The 21,080-nt window shown below is 43.0% G+C and overlaps 1 protein-coding gene across 2 annotated transcripts in view; it reads left to right on the top strand.

The window, feature by feature from the left end:
* The window catches only part of ASPH (aspartate beta-hydroxylase), a 438,964-nt gene that overhangs the window by 61,891 nt on the left and 355,993 nt on the right, over positions 1–21,080 (top strand). For both annotated transcript variants that reach the window (XM_030214873.1, XM_030214866.1), the window contains exon 2: positions 14,648–14,797. In XM_030214873.1, the coding sequence (XP_030070733.1) occupies positions 14,648–14,797 (150 nt within the window). The remainder of the gene's footprint in view (positions 1–14,647; positions 14,798–21,080) is intronic.

Raw genomic sequence — 21,080 nt, 5'->3', positions numbered from 1 at the left:
TCCAGATGGCTGAGTACGAGGGATTGCACTAGGTTGCGAAAGACGGATCTTGGGAAGAATGGTCTTATTCTTTTCAGTTTCCACATGCAGTAGAACATCTTTTTGGTTGTATTGTTTGCATGGGTTTCCAGTGTTAGATGGCGATCAATAGTGACTCCAAGGATTTTTAAAGTTTCTGAGATTGGAAGGTTTAGTTTCGGTGTGTTTAAAGCAGTATGTGTGTATGCTTCAGCCCCATCATCCTTTGGGAGGGATATGCCAAAGCACAAATAAAATAGATAGCTTTCAACAGCCGTTTAAAATTGGCCTTAACTGTTGCTCACGAACTTTCAAAGGGGATGCGTTCCATAAAAAGTCTCTAAGAATTTTATTGAGCGTGTATTAAGGTCTGACTTTTCATATTTGAGAGAAAGGAGCAGGCTGCCATGTCCTGGTAGATTTTTTAATGGAAGTAAGTGCTAATATCTGTATCCTAGACCATGGTTTGTGTGTGTATTTATATATATGGCACTTACTTCCATAAATGATCTCCAGGATATATGTATACAACATTTTTTTGTGTGTTCTATTATTTTTGGTATTACTTATACTGGTGTAATCCAGTGATTAATAATATATAGATAGGAATTGGAAGTTGACTTTATACATTTTGTTCTGGTTTGTCTATTCACATGGCCCTGCCATGAGTTGTTTTCTTTGCTATTCTCCTGGCATGTTGCATTAGCCTTGGGCATTTTTCCTTTTGAAAAAGACAGTTTGTCTCCTGTTTTTTTTTTTTTTTTTTTTTATTAGTGTGCTTTACGTTTTGGCATTAAAATTTGCCATTATTGATTTTTTTTCCCCCTCCCCCAAATTGCAAGCATCTCCAGAAATCGGAGGGTTTTGGTTTTGCAGTGGTTTCTTAACCCTCCCCTCCCCCCACTGAGTGCTTCTTGACCCTGATAATTCTGTAAGGCCAGTTTTCAAGGTGCAGGAGGTTAGCAAGAGACAGGAAGGATGTCAGCTTGTCTTTATCTGATTCTCCTAGCTTGTCCTGCTTCCCAAAGTGTGTTTAAAAATATAGAAAGTAGAGGCTTGGTTGGGCTAGAAGAAGATCTTAGTTATTTAACAGTGCCTACAAATAGGTGGGAAAATATGGGATACAAATGTAACAAATAAAAATAAAAATATAGAAAGGAGCCTGACCATACAAAATTTTTACGGTTATGTCCACCTTCAATCCCAATACCTCACCAAAATTTAAACTTTAGGAGACTGTTTTTTTCCATAAACCAATCATTACAAATGTTCAGAATCTGGTTGGATTCTAATTTGTTCTTCACAATACAATTAAACATGGTTAAAATAGCACTGAAACAATGCGGGGCTATACCTCCCTTATGATCAGAGCTAATAACATGCAAATATAGGCATGCTGTTAACTCTTTCATAGGTGAAAGGTGTGGGAGGATTGTGCCTGAGCATGCGCTCAGCACAATTCTGCACTAGTTTAATAGATCGACCTGTCAAATTAGGAGTTGGAGGCCCATGGGACCCTCTGACCTCTGTCACCCCAATCCCCCCATTTGCATGCTCATTGTGTCCAGAGCTGGCAAGCGCATTGTTACATGTGCTCACAGGCTCTGACCATCGGGGAGGCGCAAATGCAGGTGCTAGTATGGCACTATTGGCCTCTAGCGCCTGTGTTTGCTTCTGATCATCGGGGCATCAATTCCTCTAAAAGAATTTCTTCAGTTCTTTCCATGATCTGTGGTAGAGGAGTTAAGACTAAGATGTCATCAGCATATAAACAGCAACCAAAAGATCAAGGTAAGAAAATCCTCATGTGTAGTTCAACAACCAAGTACAGGAAAGTAGGGGTGGACCAAGAAATCTCATCAGCCGAAGGTGGATTGAAGTAACTTTGTCACGTCTGTGGCCGTGACCACCCTCATTCTTACCCTGTTTCTGGGAGTCAGTGGCTGTGCTGGCTTCTGCTTGTCTCTGTGTCTGTCTCTGTCTTAGTTGCTCTCTGGCTCTGTGTGCTGATTGCCTTACTGGACCTCACCTGTGTGGGCTATGCCTCTTCCAAGATGGCTGCCGATTCCTCTATGCCAGTATCCAAGATGGCTCTTGCTATTCCTTCCTGTGGGCTGACTTCTCTGTGTGTCAAGCCTCTGTTTGGAGGCAAGGAGATTGCTGCAGCTGTGCCTCTGGTGTTGAAGGGCTTTATTAATCACTTGGAGACTGCAGCCCTTGCCTTTGCATCGTCTAAGGTCCCTGGTATGTTAGAGTGCTCTGTGCACTGCTACATTGTCCAGTTCAGTGTGTGTTCTAGCTTATTACTAGTTAGCTTGGGCACAGCTTTGCTTGTTAGCCTGTGTACAGCTTCCCTAGATCTCCTGTGTTTGCTTAGTGTATGTTTCTAGTGTATGACTGGTTAGCTTGGGCTTAGCTTTCCTGTTAGCCTGTGTACTGTTTCCTAGTCTTCTCGTATTTAGCTTTCTGGTTTTCCTGTGTGTGTTTTCTTTTGCTTCTGGAGCTTCAGCCCTTGTTCTGTCTGTTGCCAGTACTCCTTGTTACTGGAGCTGCAGCCTTAGTCCTGCTCCTTGACCTGACCATTGCTTTGAACCTGACTACTGCTTTGCTAGCCGCCTGCCCTGAGACTTGCTTTGAAACCTGTCTGCCTTGCTTTCGCCTAGGTGCCTGGGGGCACTTCTGTATCCTGACTTCTGTTGTTCCTGCTTGCAAGTTCCAGTTCCAGTTTTTCCTGTAAGCCCTGCCGGCTGTCCGAACCTGAGGGCTCAACCCTCAGGGAACAGTGGCTAAGCGTAGGTGAAGCCTAGGTCCAGTGTGCTCCTGTCTAGCGGGTTCAGGTCCCGTGGGTTCCAGTCCAGTGGGTTCCGCTCCAGGGTGTTCCAGTTCAGCGGGCTCCACTCCAGTGTGCACCTGTCCGGTGAGTTCCAGTCCTGGATTCCGGGGCAGCCCTCCAGTCCAGGGTTCCAGTCCAGTCTTGCCTCGTCTCTGCCTTGAGGGTGACCTTGCCTGCCACTGCCGCTCCACGGTAGTGGCCCAAGGACTCACGAACCCGGTGCTCCCGGGGAGGAAGCCTGACAGTATGCCAAGGTCCTCGGGAACGCGACACATTATTCAGTACCAGATATGTAAATGACCCGACAAGGGGCTGTGTTTCTACGGAACTACCATCTGCTTCAGGGGTCAAGCACTTGCGATGAAAATCGCAAAGTGTGGGCTTCAAGCATCCGTTGGGCCTTCACTGCTTTATAGCGGTATCATTACAAGATATTTTACTCTAGTTTCTGCACCCACACTTTGTGATTTTCATCGCAAGTGCTTGACCCCTGAAGCAGACGGTAGTTCCGTCGAAACACGGCCTCGTGTCGGGTCATTTACATATCTGGTGCTGAATAAAGTTACTTCAATCCACCTTCGGCTGATGAGATTTCTTGGTCCAACCCTACTTTCCTGTACTTGGTTATCAGCATATAAACACCTTAATCTTTTTTTTTTGTCAGTACCTTGCCCAAAGATCTGGTATAGAACAGTGAATAGAGAAGCGCACATAGAGACAATTACAGCCACTATAAGAGCGTCATAACACCCTGTGCTAGGAGTTACTAATGCCTTATATCAGTGTTTCTCAAACCAGTCCTGGAGTAGCCCCTAACCAGTTTGGTTTTCAGGATATCCACATTGATCATTTATCAGATAGATTTGCATTTGTTGCCTCCATTATATGCAGATCTATCTCATGAATAATCAGTATGGATATCCTGAAAACCAGATTGACTACAAGGCCAGGAATGTTTTGGAAGAGACTTAAATTTACACTATTAAATCAGGAAGTAGGACAGGTTAGAATGATTTGAAAAGTCAACAGATTGTTGTAATAATTAAAAAAAAAAAAAAAAAAAAAAAAAAAGAGAGGCAGATATTTATAATAAATGCTAGCTCATTTACAAAAGGCTTTTATTTTGTCTGCTGTATAGAAGACTGAAACTGAGTAATGATTAGTGGTATATCAAGTAATTGAATCAAGTATAATAAAAAAAAAAGTTAAATACAATGTATAGTAGAACAGGTTAGAAAGAGAAAACGGCAATTAATATGGTATGCAAGCTTTGAATATATAAATTGGTCTTCTGTCAGTTGGAATAAATGAAAGGCGGTGTCGAAAGCAGTTACTGTTGTTCTTGTTTACAGTGTAATTATATTTCATTATTTAATATAACAATTCTAGTGAATTCCAGTTACATTGTGGTGATTTTCAGCTAGCTTCTGATAAACCTGTCCCAGTTATCTAAATATTTATTTTATTTATTGCTTTTGTATCCCACATTTTCCCACCTCTTTGCAGGCTCAATGTGGCTTACATAGTACCGTAATCTGCATTAACTGATTCCGGTGTGAGCAAATACAAGGTGTGAGTAGTATCAAGGTGATATTTTGGTAGAGTGAGATGCGTTTATGATAAAGATAATTGCTGAGAAACTTAGTGAGGGGAAAGGAAGAGTTAATTTATCTGGTTTAATTTGGGTGGTTGAAAGTACCTGGTCTGGAGAGAGAGTTCAGCAGCTTTCCATAACTGATTACAGTGTGGCCATGCTCTAGCATACCTTTTTAACTCCTACTTAACATAACTAGATAAACTTTGTTCTTTCTACTTAATTGATCTGCAGGTTGATAGGGGTGGGGGGAAAGTAGGGTTACCATTTTGTGTCCTCTGAAAAAGAGGACACATGTCACGCCCCCTACCCCGCCCCGCCACGCCTCATACCCCGCCCCCGCCACGCCCCCTTCGGGTCCTCGTTCCGCCCCTCTATTCCCCGCCCCCATCACATGGTTCCCCCCCCCCTCACATATTCCCCCCCTCACTTACTATCTAGCCCTGGTGGTCTAGTAGGGTCTTCTCTTCGGGGCAGGAAAGAGCCCCCTCTTTCCTGGCCGGAGCGCTGCCTGTCCTTGCCTGCTGCATCCTCCTCGGTCTGGCTGGAGATTCAAAATGGCCACCGAGAGTTGAAGTGGCCTCGCGAGAGTTCAACTCTCAGCGGCCATTTTGAATCCCCAGCCAGACCGAGGAGGATGATAGACAGGGGAGGCAGCGCTCCAGGCAGGAAAGAGGGGGCTCTTTCCTGCCTCGAAGACGTCACTAGACCACCAGGGAACATGGTAAGGAAGGGGAGGGGACGGGAGTAGGGTTACCACGGCGCCGATCGCCCACCCACACGCACGCGCCTGCCCGCACCCGCGCCCACGTTTGTCCAGAAATCCGGACAAACATGGGTGCAGGCAAAATCCGCCGGACGCCCCGGACATGCCCTCAAAAAGAGGACATGTCCGGGGAAATCCGGACGAATGGTAACCCTAGGGGAAAGGGAATATCCAAGTATTTTCTGGATAACTCTTAGTTATGGAAACCCAAAATCATTTGGTCACATATCATCCATGTTAGACCAGTCCAGACAAATGGGTTATGATTCCCTGCCAGTAGTTGGAGCTACTGAAAAACAGTTCAGAGCTGACCTCACTCCCTTTATAGGGGGCTAGTGCTGCTTTCAGTACCTCATTGTCAGTGTTGCCAGGTGGGCGGTTTTACCGCCCAATTGGGCGGTTTTCCGCGACCCGCCGCGGGAAAGTTTTGCCCGCGGCGGGTTGCGGTTTTTTGGGCTGCTTTTTGGGCTTCAGGGCGGTTTTTTGGGCTGCTTTTTTCGGGCCGCGGGGGCGGGGTTAATGACGTTTTTTGGGCGGGGTTAGTGACGTAGGAGGCGGGCCGATGACGGGGGAGGCGGGGCCGATGACGGGGGAGGCGGGGCCGGTGACGGCGGGGGCGGGGTTGATGACGGCGGGGGCGGGGGTGATGACGCGGGTGTGGGGGTGTCAGGGGCGGGGTTTGAGTTTGGGCGGGTTTTGGGCGGTTTTTGTGCTGGATTGGGTGGGAAAAAAATTTTCCACCTGGCAACACTGCTCATTGTTTCTCTAGCTCTAGCAGATGGCGCAGCAACTTCTTTTAGTATGCTAATTAGGCCGCTCCTGAGAAGGCTATAAGCCCAGATTCCCAGAGGAGCACAGATAGTCTGGGGAGAATGCAACAATCCTTTGGGGTTGATTTTCTTCCTTCCCCTTGGGAGCAGGGGTGGAGGAATAGTCTAATGGTTAGAGCAGTGGGCTGGGAACCAGAAGGCCCAGGTTCAAATCCCATGGGGGCTTCTTTATGATCTCAGGCAAATCACTTAATCTTCTATTGCCTCTGGTACAAACTTACCCCCTCCCCCATTTACCAAGCCACACGCTAATGCCGACACAGCCCATTTTGGGGGTGGGTGGGGTAGATCGTAAACCCTTTGGAGACGCACAGAACTACCTACTTATCTGAATGTACACTGATTTGATAGTTTTTGGACTTGCAGGCGGTATATAAGAAAATAAATTAATTGTGAAGAATGTTAGCTGATGACATGGATACCAAAACCCCCCCTATTGTTATGAGGTTGTACTTTAGAGCATGACTGTTGTGATGCCATGATAACTTAGGATAAGGGAAAGGGGATAGGATTTGATATACTGTTTTCTGTGGTTACAATCAAAGCAGTTTACATATTATATACAGGTACTTATTTGTACCGGGGGCAATGTGGAGGATTAAGAGACATGCCCAGAGTCACAAGGAGCAGCAATGGGAAGTGCTTTACAAGTCCAGATAACAACCATCCCTGATTTTAGAACTCTACTTGTGCTTGGACTGCACAAAGTCATAGAGAAGGGATTTAACGCCAGTGTTTTTTATTACCTGATTCCTACGTAAATACCCAGTTGTCTAATTGTCATTGGATAAATTGAAGGTTAGGAAAATTATGATTCACCAGAGTGGTATCAAAAAGCACTAATAGGTATAAATGCTTACTATGGGTCTGCATGTCTTTTTAAATTATCGGTTCAGTGTTTCAACTATTAGAACACATCTCCCTTGTAATTATGCTTCACTTGGTCCATCTGGAATTGGATGATGAGGATTTTATTCCCTTCTAATTCAAAAACTATTTTTTAGACTAAAAATTAGACTTGTGCTGAGGTGGCTGCCTTTAGGCCACAGGATGGCTGTCAACATTTGTCTGAGTAACAGGAGTTGTCTGAATCCAATTGATTACGAATATAAAAGAAGTAGGTGCCCTCTGCTGGTGAAAACTGGGAAACATTTACACTAAAATCAGGATTTTTCTTCGTTCTTTTGTACAGACCTTGAATTGCTTTTGTTGCATACACTCTAAAAAGAAAAGGAAAAAAAATAGCACAGGCAGTAAAGTAGTTAAACCCATTCTCTTAGTAGTCAGGTTCTTCCTCTCAGATACCATATCTGTTGCGGTTACTTTTGGTATATTTTTTTCAGCACAGTGAGGTTGCCCTTGCTAAGGTTGCTGCTCTGCCGACAAAGAACAGTCATACTCAAAATAGTCAAATTATGTTGGCTGCAAATCATTTTTCAAACATACTAGAGCTGAAGTTTTGAAAACTGTTGGTGGATGTTTGCAGTTGTTAATGGGTGTGTATTTTGTTCAAGGAGTTAAAACAAAACAAAAAACTAGCTTGTGAGGCCTGTTCATCTGTGATGATCAAGCTGTATGCTTATTGTGTTATAAATGGGTTCTTTGTCATCCTGATGTAGAATTTCTACTTTCGTTAATGTGATGTGCAAGATGTAGAAATATGATTTGGCATCTTGACAGTGATTACTGGCATTTAGAGATGGTGAGGGAGTCTCCAGCAATACACTGCCAGTTCAAGTGGCCTTGAGAACAAGAAGAAAGCATTTCTTTTGGCTGCGGCTTCCACCACTCCTGGTGGCATATTGGTTGTTAGCAGTTTAGGGTATAAGCAAAGTATTCTGTAATGAAACCTAGGTGCCTAAGTTCCATTACAGAATGGACTCCTACTGCACAGTCTCAGAACACCTAAGTGGAGGCGCTGAGTTATAGAATGTGTATGAAAATCAGCTCCGTTTTTGTAAGCTGAAAAGCATAAGCTTATATTGCATGGGACCCACCCTATTGAAAATGTAGATACTAGCTTTTACCACAGAGATCTTCAGAGGACAGCACTCACATGAACATTAGTGGAATTCAAACATGCGTGGGAGAAACACAAAGGAATGCTGTTTAGAAGGAATGGATCCACGGAATCTTAGCAGAGATTGGGTGGCAATGCCAGTAACTGGGAAGCAAAACCAGTGCTGGGCAGATTCTACTGTCTACGCCCTGATCGGACTGAATAGATATGGATGGGCTTGGGTGAGAGAGACCTTTTTGCTATACAAGGTGTTTCATTGTTCGTTTAATTTGGAGAGCTAGCGTGTTAATAAACAACCAGATAGAAGGCTCCTGAGGCAGGCCTTTGTGGCCGAAACACGGCTTGTGTTGAATCATCGGATGCTTTAATAATCTTTTTATACTTTGCACATCATCTGACTTTGCAGTGTTTGACGTATCTGTGAGATTGCGAGGGTTCTTGTTCTGTTTCCTTTGTCGGTAAATCGGTTGTGGGTATGGGGCTGAAAATTGCAGCATCTGTGCTAATGTCAATACACTTACCGCGTGTAAAGGAATTTTCTCAGGGTTAACTATGATAACTTGCCGGGAACTCCCCCAACAGTTAATGCACAGGCTTTGTGCTGAACGTATGGTAATTTTAATATTTAAAATGTGGTAAACTGGCTCCTTAGATTATGAGTTCTCTGGGGACAGGGAAACACACCTGTTCTCCCTAAATGTAATATACCTAGTGCTACCAATGAAAAGGCACGAGCTTAAATCCAAATGATATTAATAGATGTTTTTTAACAGAGCCTTCCATTAAGCTCCTGCTCAGCATGTCAAAAAGTTACATAACGAAAGATTCTTAAAAGCTTAGGATAGTCTTCCAGAGGAAATGAACAGTTAATAGGTCAGCAGGCAGTAGAGGGTTAAGGGGGTCTTTTACTAAGCCACAGTCGCATTTTTAGCTCATGGTAGAAATCAGCTGGCGGTAAACGCTGAGACGCCCTTTATATTCCTGTGGATGTCTATGAGCTTACTGCCAGCTGATTTCTACCGTGAGCTAAAAACGCTACCACAGTTTAGTAAAAGACCCCCCTAAGTGTCTTGCTCAAAATCACAAGGAGCAGCAGAGGGGTTTGAACCCTGACTTCCTTGATTTTCTGCCTGCTGCTTTGACCAGTAGGCTACTTCTGATGGTGTTGGTGCCAAGTAACATAAGATAAGTAATATGATACTTGTATGAGGCTTCCACCAAAAGGCCCTCACATGGGAGCAAAACAGTTCCAGGTTGACGTTTTACTTTTTACACCTAACCTTTTTGTTTTAAGAGAGTGCAGGTTTGTGTGTTTCAGTCCTTTCCTCAGATTTTGCCCCTGGTTATATAGACAACTATATGAAAATGGCAAACCTCCCAGCATGTTGTTGCTGTGGGCTCAGGATAAGCTTTGGATTTCCATGTCAATGTTTGAAATTGTTTGGCTCAAGAAGTAGACTCTCTAAATATAACTTCTGAGCAAATTTAGCAGGCAGGTCCGTTTCGCTGTCTTAGCTGAGTTAGGCTTGCAAGTTCTTTTGCTACTGCAGCAAGACAAGAAGGTCGAGAGCAAAAAGGTTTTTCCTTCCCGACACGCCGATCTGGGAGATAAAACACTTCAATGTACATACATGGGTAAAGGCTATCCAAATCATGATTGAGGATTCAGGTAATGTGTATTTTCAAAGTTTAAAGACTACATGTGACTGAATTGGCAATCTCACTGTTGGTGTTATGTTCTTAATTAATATGTTCAGATGACATTTTGCTTCTGCAAAATGTACAAATAAAGCTATTCTTGCTTATTTAGTTTTTTTTTTGTTGAATAACTTTGTAGAGGTTAGTTTTTCTACCAGTTCTCATCTGGGTAGCATTGCGAAACAGGCTTTCAGTTTTAACATGGTCTGGCATGGTGAATGTAGGAGTTCACCGCCTTTTTTACACACAGGCTATGAGCCAGTGACATTATATGCAGCACTGTGTTAAATATTAACTATAGTCACCTGACTCAGCAAATACTGTATAGAATTAGGTTTGGTGGATTTGATTTCAGTAAATCACGGTGTTCTAACTTTCTTATATAACACGGAAACAGAGACTAGGATAGCAGATAAAGATCGTTAGATCCAGCGTGTCTGTATCTACAGAATTGTACACTATATTCTAGGTGAGCTTCACCAATGGCATGTACAGAGGCATTATTAATTCCTTTTTTTTTTTTTTTTTGCTGGTTAAGATGCTTCTTGTGTGTTTTTGCATCCCTCAGACAATGGCTGCCACCTTCTTTACCCCAAGGCTTTTCTCCTTGTGTTTCATCTGTGCATTGGCTACTGTGGGATTTCTGTACCTCCAGTAACATGACTCTGCACTGCTTTACATTGTCGGATCCTGCCAAGCTTTCTTACATCACTTCTCGTTCTGGTCCACTCCTTCATGATATCTACTATGTTGCATATATTAGTTGTGATTTGAAAAAGACAGACTTTTTTTTTCCTTTTCTAATCCTTCTGTAATAAGTGCTTATAAGTTATTGAACCAAGTGGCCCTAGAACAGATCCCTGAGACATTCCACTAATCATTCACCTTTCCTCTGGCTGAATTCTATTTATCACCACTCTGTTCCTAATCTAGTCCATCATTCTCAGACTACTTAGTTTATTATGGGTCTTAATTGCACATGGAATCTAAAACTTTATATATCGCATATAGCAGATATACAAGGGGTTATCTAGGTTGGGAGGTCAAGTAGGCATTGGTGTGTTTTTATAAAATTGACCACAGAAGCATGCAAAATTGTGGTTAAATGGAACCCATGTGCATTTCGGAGCTGATATAAATATATGTAGCAGAGGTATGCGCATAGGTTGGTATTTTGTAACCTATATTTGTACTTTGTAACTCTGGCTTATATTCCACCCAAATACACCTGTATGACCCAAACATACCTCTGAACATGGCTACAACTGGATCACATACAGTACATGCCTACTGTCACTGCATAATCTTGTATGCAAGGAAGTGAGTTTATAAGTGACATTTTATGCCAACATACTAGCCGTTAAGCCCGTTAAAACGGGTGAGATTTGTGTTTGCAAAATGTAATAATTCTCACCTCCAATCCATCCATGTGCAGCAACCCTGCTCTATCCCCTGCCCTCCCCCCCTCCACGTCCAGCAACCATCCTCTCTCCCCTGGCCTCACCCTGTCCACCGATCCTCCCCCCCATATCCACACGGAGGTGAGAGGCACTGTCAGGCCAGTGCAGGGGACCCGATATGGAGGGGGGCGGGATCCGGCGGGCGGCGGGGATGGGGGGGGGGGAGGGTGGAGGTTGATGCGCGCAATGTTCGTTTCCAGGCTCCAGCAGCAGCGTCTGACAGTCCGACTCTGTTTCCCTCTCTGTTCCGCCCTCTGACGTCATCACGTCTTGACGCGAGGGCGGGACAGAGAGGGAAGTCTCTACTGCGCATTTGCAGGTGAGCTCGGTCACTTGCCATTTATAGTTTGATACTGGCATATGTGTGAAAGATATTGCCCCCCCCCCCCCCAAATCATATGAAATGCAGGTACCTGTGGTGTCTACATAACCTAATATGCTTTGAAAAGTTTGTTCATTTAATTAGCAAAAGTATGTAGTTGATTTGGGAGCACAGTCGTGTGTTGCCATCAAGGTTTGTATTCAGACCAATGGCAGGGAGGAGGGTGCAGAGGTTTGCCGGGAAATAAAACTGACACTACTTTCACATCGCTGGCAGTTATCTATAGAGAGAGCATTTGATCCCTTTCAGCTACCTTGCTGGATTGCTAGGGTCTGTGCGTAATTACCTTTAAAACTGCTTAGCATTGAGAATCTGCTTGGCTCCAGTAGTGTGTGTGAGTCTAAGCAAATTCTCAGGATCAGATGCAGTTAATGAAATACATTCAATGTGTATCAGAAGAAGTTTTTTTTTTTTTTTTTCTTTTTTCTTTTGGTGCACTAAAATGTTTAACCACCTTTTGACTTGAATTGATTATGTTAATTTCAGCACAGTTGTATGCCAAGTTTGAGAGTGATCTATACTGCATGACGAACCTCCTATGTTAATGTCCTGTTTTCCCTTTCCGTATCATTTGTGGTTTTTTATGGTAAGGTTAGACTTCCTTGACATCTGGCCAAAAAACACTGGGCTGCTTATGTTCTCCCTCTACCGAGGGAAGGCAATTGGCTGGGTATTTACACTGTAATCAGTGGCAATAAAGGTCAATAAAATAAATTATGTAAGGTGATGATGCCCTGTTACTAGATTACTTAATATATTTTGATTAGTTTGTGGGCGGCTTAATGTGCTGCTCTTCATGTCTAAACAGAATTGGCAATATAAGGCATGATAAGGCCTGTTAGATTTGGTGCTTTAATACCAATAACTTTTATGCTTAGAATTACTGTTTAGCTCTGAAGTCTCAGAAGTTTTTGTATCCCTCCCTTAAGTTGATTCGGGCAGCCTCAGTGTTGAAAGTTTTGGAAGCCACTGATGTAACTGATAATGGCGTTACATATTTAAATTTTCTGGCAGGCTTTTCTATGTTTCATTTAAGTGAACTACCAATTATGGCAGTGTATCTGGCTTTGTCTCGTACAGAAATTTTGAAAAGGGTCTCTAGTGGTCAGGGATCAAGTTGGAGTTCTGTGAGGCAATTTGATAGTACCAGTGGGGTTACAGGCCCAGAGGTGCATGACGGGTATGCCTGATAGTCCTGGGTACACATCAGTCTGCATGCTAATTTTCAAAGCAGATTTCCTCAAGTAGTCTCTTTGGAAACTGGATTGGTGGGAGTATGCAGGTACCGTGTATCTGCTTACTTTGCACATTGTATGAAGAAGGTACAAAGTATACTTATAAAAAATCATCAGGAATTACAAAGGAACACTCTTTCTTCTTATAGGCCAATACGATTGAGCCCATTGTATTGTGGGAAGGAGGGTAGGGAATTTTATTCCAAGTGTTCTGATCACGTAGATGGGAGGATTCCACCTACTTCTTTACCTGAGGGACCTGAACAGATACCTCACCAAAAAAGATGGTTTCCATAGGCCCCTTTATATCACTTTTTTGAAAAGGGGACTGGTTATGCTCTTGGATCTAAAGGATGCTTAAGCTTGCATACATCCAAGTCTTAGGAAATATCTGTGATTTGTCATATGGATATGTCGCTACAAGTACGGCATTCTGCCATTTGGCCTTGTGTTAGCATGTTTACTGTTTAGCAGTCATTGTAGCGTATTTGTGCAAACTAGGGGTGCATGCATTTCCTATTTGGATGATTGATAAAGCATGCAACTCAAGAAAGAGCAGAAAGATCAGTCGCTCAACCATTTGGATGCTGAAGTTGCTAGGGCTTGTCATAAGTTATCCCAAATCGCAGCAGTTTGAATTCATAGTGCAACTGCTGTTCTTCCAGAACAAGGGATAACCACCTTGATTTCAATTGTGGTGCAAGTTTAGGAGAGTCAGCAAGTATCGGCAGGTCAGATGTCAAGGATGTTGGGGCATTAGGCATTAACAGTTCATGTTTCTCCAATGGCATATCTCCCATTTGAGGGAAGCTGAATGGACCTTGTCCACCCAGTGAACTTGGTCTACGGGCTGGGGAGCTCATCTGATTGGGCTTCACACCCAACTTGCATGGTTTGTTCAGGAAAAGCTTAATCAGATAAACTTCCTAAAGCTAAGGGTAGTATGGAACACTCTAAATGCTTTCAGAGATTGATTGTCCAACAAAATTATTGTGGTTCAAACAGACCACCAAGTAGCAATGTATTACATAAGAAAGTGGGTGGGGTGGGGGGTGTCACACACAGGTACCTCTTGTATTGGGAGACTGTCACACAGTGGTGCTCATTGTCAAAGCACAATGATGTTCATTTTCAAAGCACATAAATTTACAAAGTTACACAGCAACCTATGTAACTTTTAAGTCTAAGAGCTTTGAAAATGAGCCTCAATGTCTCTGAGCCACATATCTTAAAGACAAGGACAATGTTGTGGGACCTCTATGAATGGACACTGGATTATGGGATTTTCTGTGGAATCTTTCAAGAGTGGGGCACCTCCCTGATGGATCTCTTTGCCACTTAATTCAACAAGAAATTTCCTCACTTTTGCTTTTTTTTTTTTCTGTATACATAGCCTTAGGTACCTCTCACAGCAAAAACCATTCCGAAGCTCATATGAGATTGGGGGAGGACGATGATTCTTGGACTCGTAGCTCCTTTATTCACCGAGACAGATATGGTTCCCACTTTCCATCAGAAGTCCTATGAGACTGGAGTGTTTTCCAGTGCTGATCACACAAGAGCAGGGCACATTGTTACATATCAACATAGGTTTTCCCTCACAGCTTGGATGTTGAGAAATTGGCATTGACTTTTCTGAACTTGCCTGACAGTGTCTCACAGATCTTCCTAGCAGACAGAAAGGATTCCAGTAAGAGAGTTTAAATGGAAAAGGTTTGCACCTAGAGCGAATAGTTTAACTGCTTTCGTGGGAGGCTTCCATTGACTTTTACTGTCTGTAATTTTACTTATATCTTATTTTATCTTGACAGATACAAGCCAAGGAGGAAGCAAGAATGGCAAGAAAGGAGGTCTTTCAGGAAGTTCTTTCTTCACCTGGTTTATGGTGATTGCACTTCTGGGAGTATGGACTTCAGTAGCTGTCGTGTGGTTTGATCTTGTTGATTATGAGCAAGTTCTAGGTAAGAATTATTGTTTTTCATGATTGGGCCTACAGTATATGTGAAATTTTGAAAACAGTCCAAATGCAGTGCCCTTTTCAGAAACTGGAAACGGTTCATTGAACCAACTAAAAGCAAAGAGTGAATTAATACGAAGGAAACTTTTGTTGAAGCACACGAAAGGAGCAGTTGAAAAATATTCATTTTTCTCATGAACTCCAATTCAGTACAAGTTGAACCATATATATAGAATGGTATTTGTCAGAAAAAAAAAAGAATTGTTAGTAGGTGCATTAAATGGTATCTCTGTATTTGGCAATGAATTTTTGCACTAATTTTTAAATTTGACTCTCACTTGTCCCTGAGAGTTCGGTAGTATGGAATGAAAGGCTTATCCACTGCATTCATTCGTTAACCTAGGTCCTCTATGCTAAAGGACTTTTCACAGATTAAAATAGTTAAGTATTGTACTTTCAGGCTGTCTCTATATAAAATAGGCTTAGAGTGCAGTCTGTTGGTGACAGGATGTACATGGGCATCACACTGAGTATGTACTGTACCTCTCTCGCTTCTGTGGTATGCAGCATAGATATGTTCCTGTGCTGGCATACAGGAGATAGAAACTCAGCCCACATGGGCCAGCAGACCCAGCAAACAGCTGTGACAGTTGGATCACTCTGTGCTGGTTGAAGAGGGCAGTGGTAGGAGGGAGGTGGCAAATTCTGGGGTCAGATAGGGATATGGGCCATACAAGTGCTTCTTGTTCTGCTTGTTCTGTAAAGTTTGTGAAAGAGGAAAATAGGACTGTTAGCAATGAATGATCAAAATGGATATTTTATTTGTATTTTGGTTTTATTTTTTTGTATTTTAAGTATTATTTTTTTTATATGTTTTATTATGTGTGTACTTTATAAATAAGGGTTTCCATTACATAGCTTCCCACTATTCGAGAACATGCGGGATAGTTATGTGTCCATCAACCAGCAGGTAGAGAGAGAGAACTGAAAACTGAGCTGAGACAGATCTTCTTGGCATCCAGTCCAGCTCCTCAGTGTTTTCTATATTCAGCAGGTGGATGGACATACTTTTCAGCCTCTGGTTCTGAGTGATTTGCTCCTGGTCCAGTTGGTCAGCTGTTTCCCCCCCCCCCCACACTGTTGAGCTTTGTGGGTGGGTTGAGTCTGCAGAGTCATAGCTGGAGGTCTTCAGATCCCTGTCAGTGGTGCCCCGTGAATTTACTTCTTCCTTCCCTTCGCCTGTCCCCTGGAGATCTCTTTTCCAACACAACAACCTAAAAAAAAGAAAAGAAAAAAGTTTGCTAGAGCGCGTGGGACAGAGCCTTTCTCATCTGTGATTAAGGTTTGTGGAGACTATGAACTTGAGGAGAGCAGCCAGCAGTGGTAAGTTCGATTAAAGTTTGACTCAAGATCCCTCCCCTGCAGCCTTCCAAGCGGTTCTGATTTGCCATTCACCCTGATTGTTACAAGCACGGCACAATGTGTCCCAAGTGGCAACTCCCATGGAGGCAGTTAAGCGGTGTTCACCGGCCGATGATGGGGTGTTGCAGTGCGTGCAAGCCAGGAATCCTGCAGGACATGGAAGAAACAGATGGCAGCGGCACATCTTCGGATTTGGCGCAGTATCCAAATGTGCCAGGGTCTTCAGGCTCTCCAGCAGGGCCAGTTCTCAGTTTGGCACATGAGAGCACAGGAATGGGTGCCATTTTGTTGTGGCCGATTGGCAAGGAGGAGCAGCCTCTGGCTGATCATTCGCAGAGCACAACCACCATTTTATAGCCTCAGGGCTGACGGAGCTGTATCAGGATATTTGTTTTCTCTGGAGTTTATATTGCTCTTACACCAGGCCTATTTACTGAAGTAGGGACAGTTAGAGTTGCTTTTTTTTCTCTGTGTCCTGTCTCTGGTGGATGGACACAACTCATTCGTCTGGACTAGTCTGGTATGATTAAAGGAAAGAAAATTATCAGGTAAGAACATAATATTTTTCTTTTGGACTCCAGTTAAGCACTTAACTTGGAAGATTTTTTAAAGTTAAAACAATTAAAAATTGGTTCGCTCTTATTTTATTTCTTATTTGTACAATTAAGTTTTGTCATATCTAGATTATTGCAACTCTTTGTATGTTCCAGTCTTCTGTTCAGGGCCTCTTTATCTTTAATTAAGGCTGTTTGAACTTCTTTAAATCTATTTTTCTTTTCTTTTAGTGAATCTACCTATTCTTTACACTCTTCATATTCCCTTCATGTGTTTGAGCCATAGTTTGAACTAAATGCATCAGGAAAGAAAGTTCAGTGGAACAGGTTTGAACAGAAGTCTCCACTCGAGCCTGTTCCCCTTCTAAAGCTTCCAAAGTAAGCACTGTTGGTACTGATGAAACACAGAGTATCTGCAGTTGATCCAGAAGATAAACTTCCTATTCCTGGGAGCACTTCAGCTGTTAACTTCACCATATTGCCAGCTGCCAATCTTTAGTCTTCTGCGTCTTTCAACAGCATTGGGTTGTGTTGCACCATCTTTTGGCTCCCTGATTACTAATGCAGAGATCTCTGTAAGGTGTAATGGCAGAGGTCTTTGATTGAAGGGAGGAAGTGAAACTTCAGCCGAAGGTAGAGACTCTACCCCACCCTCTGAAAGATCCCATTTGTGGAGCACAAACAAGCTTCTGCGGAGTCAATGTAGCCTCCAGGGAAAGACTCTCACCTTCCCCTTACGTTTCAAAGGCATTCTGAGGTACATAAGAAATGCCACACTGGGAAAAGACCAAGGGTCCATCGAGCCCAGCATCCTGTCCACGACAGCAGCCAATCCAGGCCAAGGGCACCTGGCAAGCTTCCCAAACGTACAAACATTCTATACATGTTATTCCTGGAATTGTGGAAACAATGCAAAAATAAAGCTCATTCAGAAAGTGTCTAATTCTTATTCAAGTGAAAAGTGCAGTTGAAATACATCTCAAATTTCTGTCTCAACTTTATCAAAGTGAAAGTGCCCTTTAACACTTCTCCAACTGTTCTATTTGTAAAAAAATCAGCTCAGAAAGAGGCCATGCAATGTGTTGAACATGGGAGCAGCATTTTGACATTGGAATAGGGGTAATGTCCTCTTGTGGATTAAGAGCTGGTTAAAAGATAGAAAACAGAAAGTAGAGTTAAATGGTCAGTATTCTCAATGGAGAAGGGTAGATAGTGGGGTTTCGCAGAAGTCTGTGCTGGGACTGCTGCTTTTTAACATAGAAACATGATGTCAGATAAGGGCCAAGTGGCCCAACTGGTCTGCCCATCCTCAGCAACCACTAACTCTTCCTTTCCTAAGTGATCCCACATGCCTGTCCCACGCTTTCTTAAATTCTGACATTTATAAATGACTAGAGATGGGACTAACTAGTGAGGTAATTAAATTTGCTGACAACACAAAGTTATTCAAAGTTGTCAAATTGCAAGGGGATTGTGAAAAATTGCAAGAGAATCTTATGAGACTGGGAGAGTAGGTATCCAAATGGCAGATGAGACGTTTAATGTGATCAAGTGCAAAGTGATGCGTGTGGGAAAGAGGAACCCAAACTATAGCTACGTTCTGCAAGGTTGCACATTAAGAGTCGCCAACCAAGGAAAGGATTTAGGTGTCATCGTTGATGATACGTTGAAAACCTCTGCTCAGTGTGCAGTGGCGGCAAAGAAAGCAAACGGAATGTTAGATATTAGGAAAGGAATGGAAAATTAAAAATGAGAATGTTATAATGCTTTGTATCGCTCTATGGTGCAACTGCACCTTGAATACTTCATGCAATTCTGGTCACCGCATCTCAAAAAAGATATAGTGGAATTGGAAAAGGTACAGAGAAGGGCGACGAAAATGATAAAGGGGATGGGACGACTTCCCTATGAGGAAAGGCTAAAGTGGCTAGGGCTCTTCACCTTGGAGAAGGGATGGCTGAGGGGAAATGTGATAGAGGTCTATAAAATAAGTGGAATGGATTGAGTGGACGTGAATTGCTTGTTCTTTCCAAAAATACTATGACTGGGGGCACGCAATGAAGCTATTATGTAGTAAATTTAAAACAAATTGAGAGAAAATATTTTATCACTCAACTTGTAATTAAACTCTGGAATTTATTGTCGGAGAATGTGGTAAAAGCAGTTAGCTTAGTGGGGTTTGAAAAAGGTTTTGATAACTTCCTAAAAGAAAAGTCCATAATCCATTATTAAGATAGACCTGGGGAAAATCCACTGCTTATTTCTAGGATAAGCAGCATAAATTTATTGTACTGCTTTGGGATCTTGCCAAGTACTTGTAACCTGGATTGGCTACTGTTCAAAACAGGATAATTGGGCTTGATGGACCTTAGTTCTATTCCAGTATGGCAACACTTATGTTCTTACATAGGTAAGAGCCCTGTCCAGTACTTGGTGTTTTTTTTTCTCTGTTTTTCGCTTCACCACTCATCTTGTGAGAACCATTGTAAGTGTGTTGACAAATTTGTTTGCAAATGTACTGTGGACATGGCAGTGAAGACCTAAATAAAAAGATGAGGAAAACCCCGACTTACAGATGTGCGAGATCCCAGGATAGTGGAAGCTGCTGACACTGGACTACCGGTAAGTGAAGATCTAGTGAAATGATTGCTGAGGCAGTTATTAAAGCTCTGTGTATGAAGTTTGATTACGTTATAGAGCAGCTAGGAAACATTCCAGTTCACTCCTGGAGTTTGCCAGGCGGCTGGGAGAATTGGGAGAGAAGGTCAGGGATTTGGAGGACATGGTGCAAGGTGTTTTGGCAGACCTCACAAGACTCAAGGTGGTGGTGAGCAAGTGTGAAGACAAGGTGGACAGCCTTGAGAATAGATTGAGGCAAACTAATCTGTTCTTCTTGGAATTGCCCAAGTCAGTGGCTAAAAGTGAACTGGTAGGATTTTGGGAGCACTGGTTAACACTAGAGCTTCTACCAGCTAAATACTTGATCCCCCTGCATATTGAATGTATGTGTAACTTGGGAAGGAAATTGGAAGGATCATCATGGCCATAATAAAATATATTGTTTTCTTCAATATCTGGGATTTTAAAGATCTCTCATAGTGGTGTATAGTACCCTAAAAGAAGCGAGAGAAGCTGGTGGCATTGCTTGGGGCAGTGGGGGGTTGGTTGTGCAGGTGTGAGACATGCTGTGCAAGAAAGAGGCCTGGAATTTATGTAGATGGGGGCTGCTTTCTAAAGAGCGTTTTTGATTTAGGTTAGCGCAGAGTGCCTGATTTGTAAGTGAATTTCAACTTGTTAAAACGTATATTTTTGGACTCCTGCTTTGGGGACCTTTTCCTGGACACTGTTGACGGGTGAGTGAATGGCCTGTGGTAATGAAAAGTGCAAAGATCCCGAATAATGGTTACCTGGGATCATTACCCACTCCAGCTATTCTGCAATGCAGAGGCAGGCTCTCTGAACTAGAAAGACTTTAGACAAAGGCAGTGCAGGGTTCTCTCCCCTCCTTGGGGTGTAGGGGATAAATCTGAACAATTCTAGACTGTTGCAAAGTGACCTGCCACAGACTTGGACCAGTATGATGGTGCTGGAGTGTATCTGACGATGTTTTGTTCCTCACCAAGCGGTCCTTTTATTAAGCTGCGGCAAAAGGGGGCCTGCACTAGCATCAGTGTGTGTTTTTGATGCACACTGAGGCCCCCTTTTACCGCAGCAGTAAAAGACAGTCTTTCTTTCTCAAAAAGAAATGGCTGTGCGGTAAGTGAACCACTTGCCGCGTAGTCATTTGGGGAAGGGGGGAGCACTTACTGCCACCCTTTAAGGTGACGGTAAGAGCTCCAGAAAATATTTTTGTAGTGCTGGAAATAGCGCGCACTGAGGGGTGGGAACTACCGCTGGGCTCCTGCGATAGCCCTTCAGTAGTTCTAGATTGGCATGCAGCAAGCCTGTTGCTGCACACCAACCTTTTAGTAAAAAGGCCCCCAAGCTGTGAAATTTGTTATCGGTGATTATGTTGAGACGATATCTCTCACAAAAATTGGTTGCACTTGTGTATCTGATAAGGGTTGTTGCTATTAGTATGAATGGTGTGTTATTGGGAGGGTTTGAATGCGAGAAGGGGCATGGCTAGTGGGGGTATGGAGCATGGTAACAAAACTTGTTTCAAATATGGAGTTTAAATTTTAATTTCTTATATACCACCTCCACAAAGTGGTGTACATTCAGGTACAGTAGATATTTTTCTGTTCCTAGAGGCTCACAGTCTGAGTTTGTATCTGAGACAGTGGAGGTTTAAGTAACTTCAAGACCATA

The sequence above is a fragment of the Microcaecilia unicolor genome, chromosome 1, assembly GCF_901765095.1.
Source record: "Microcaecilia unicolor chromosome 1, aMicUni1.1, whole genome shotgun sequence".
In the NCBI taxonomy this organism is placed as follows: domain Eukaryota; kingdom Metazoa; phylum Chordata; class Amphibia; order Gymnophiona; family Siphonopidae; genus Microcaecilia; species Microcaecilia unicolor.
Note: the sequence above shows the minus strand (reverse complement) of the source record. Positions and strands in the feature narration are given on the sequence as shown.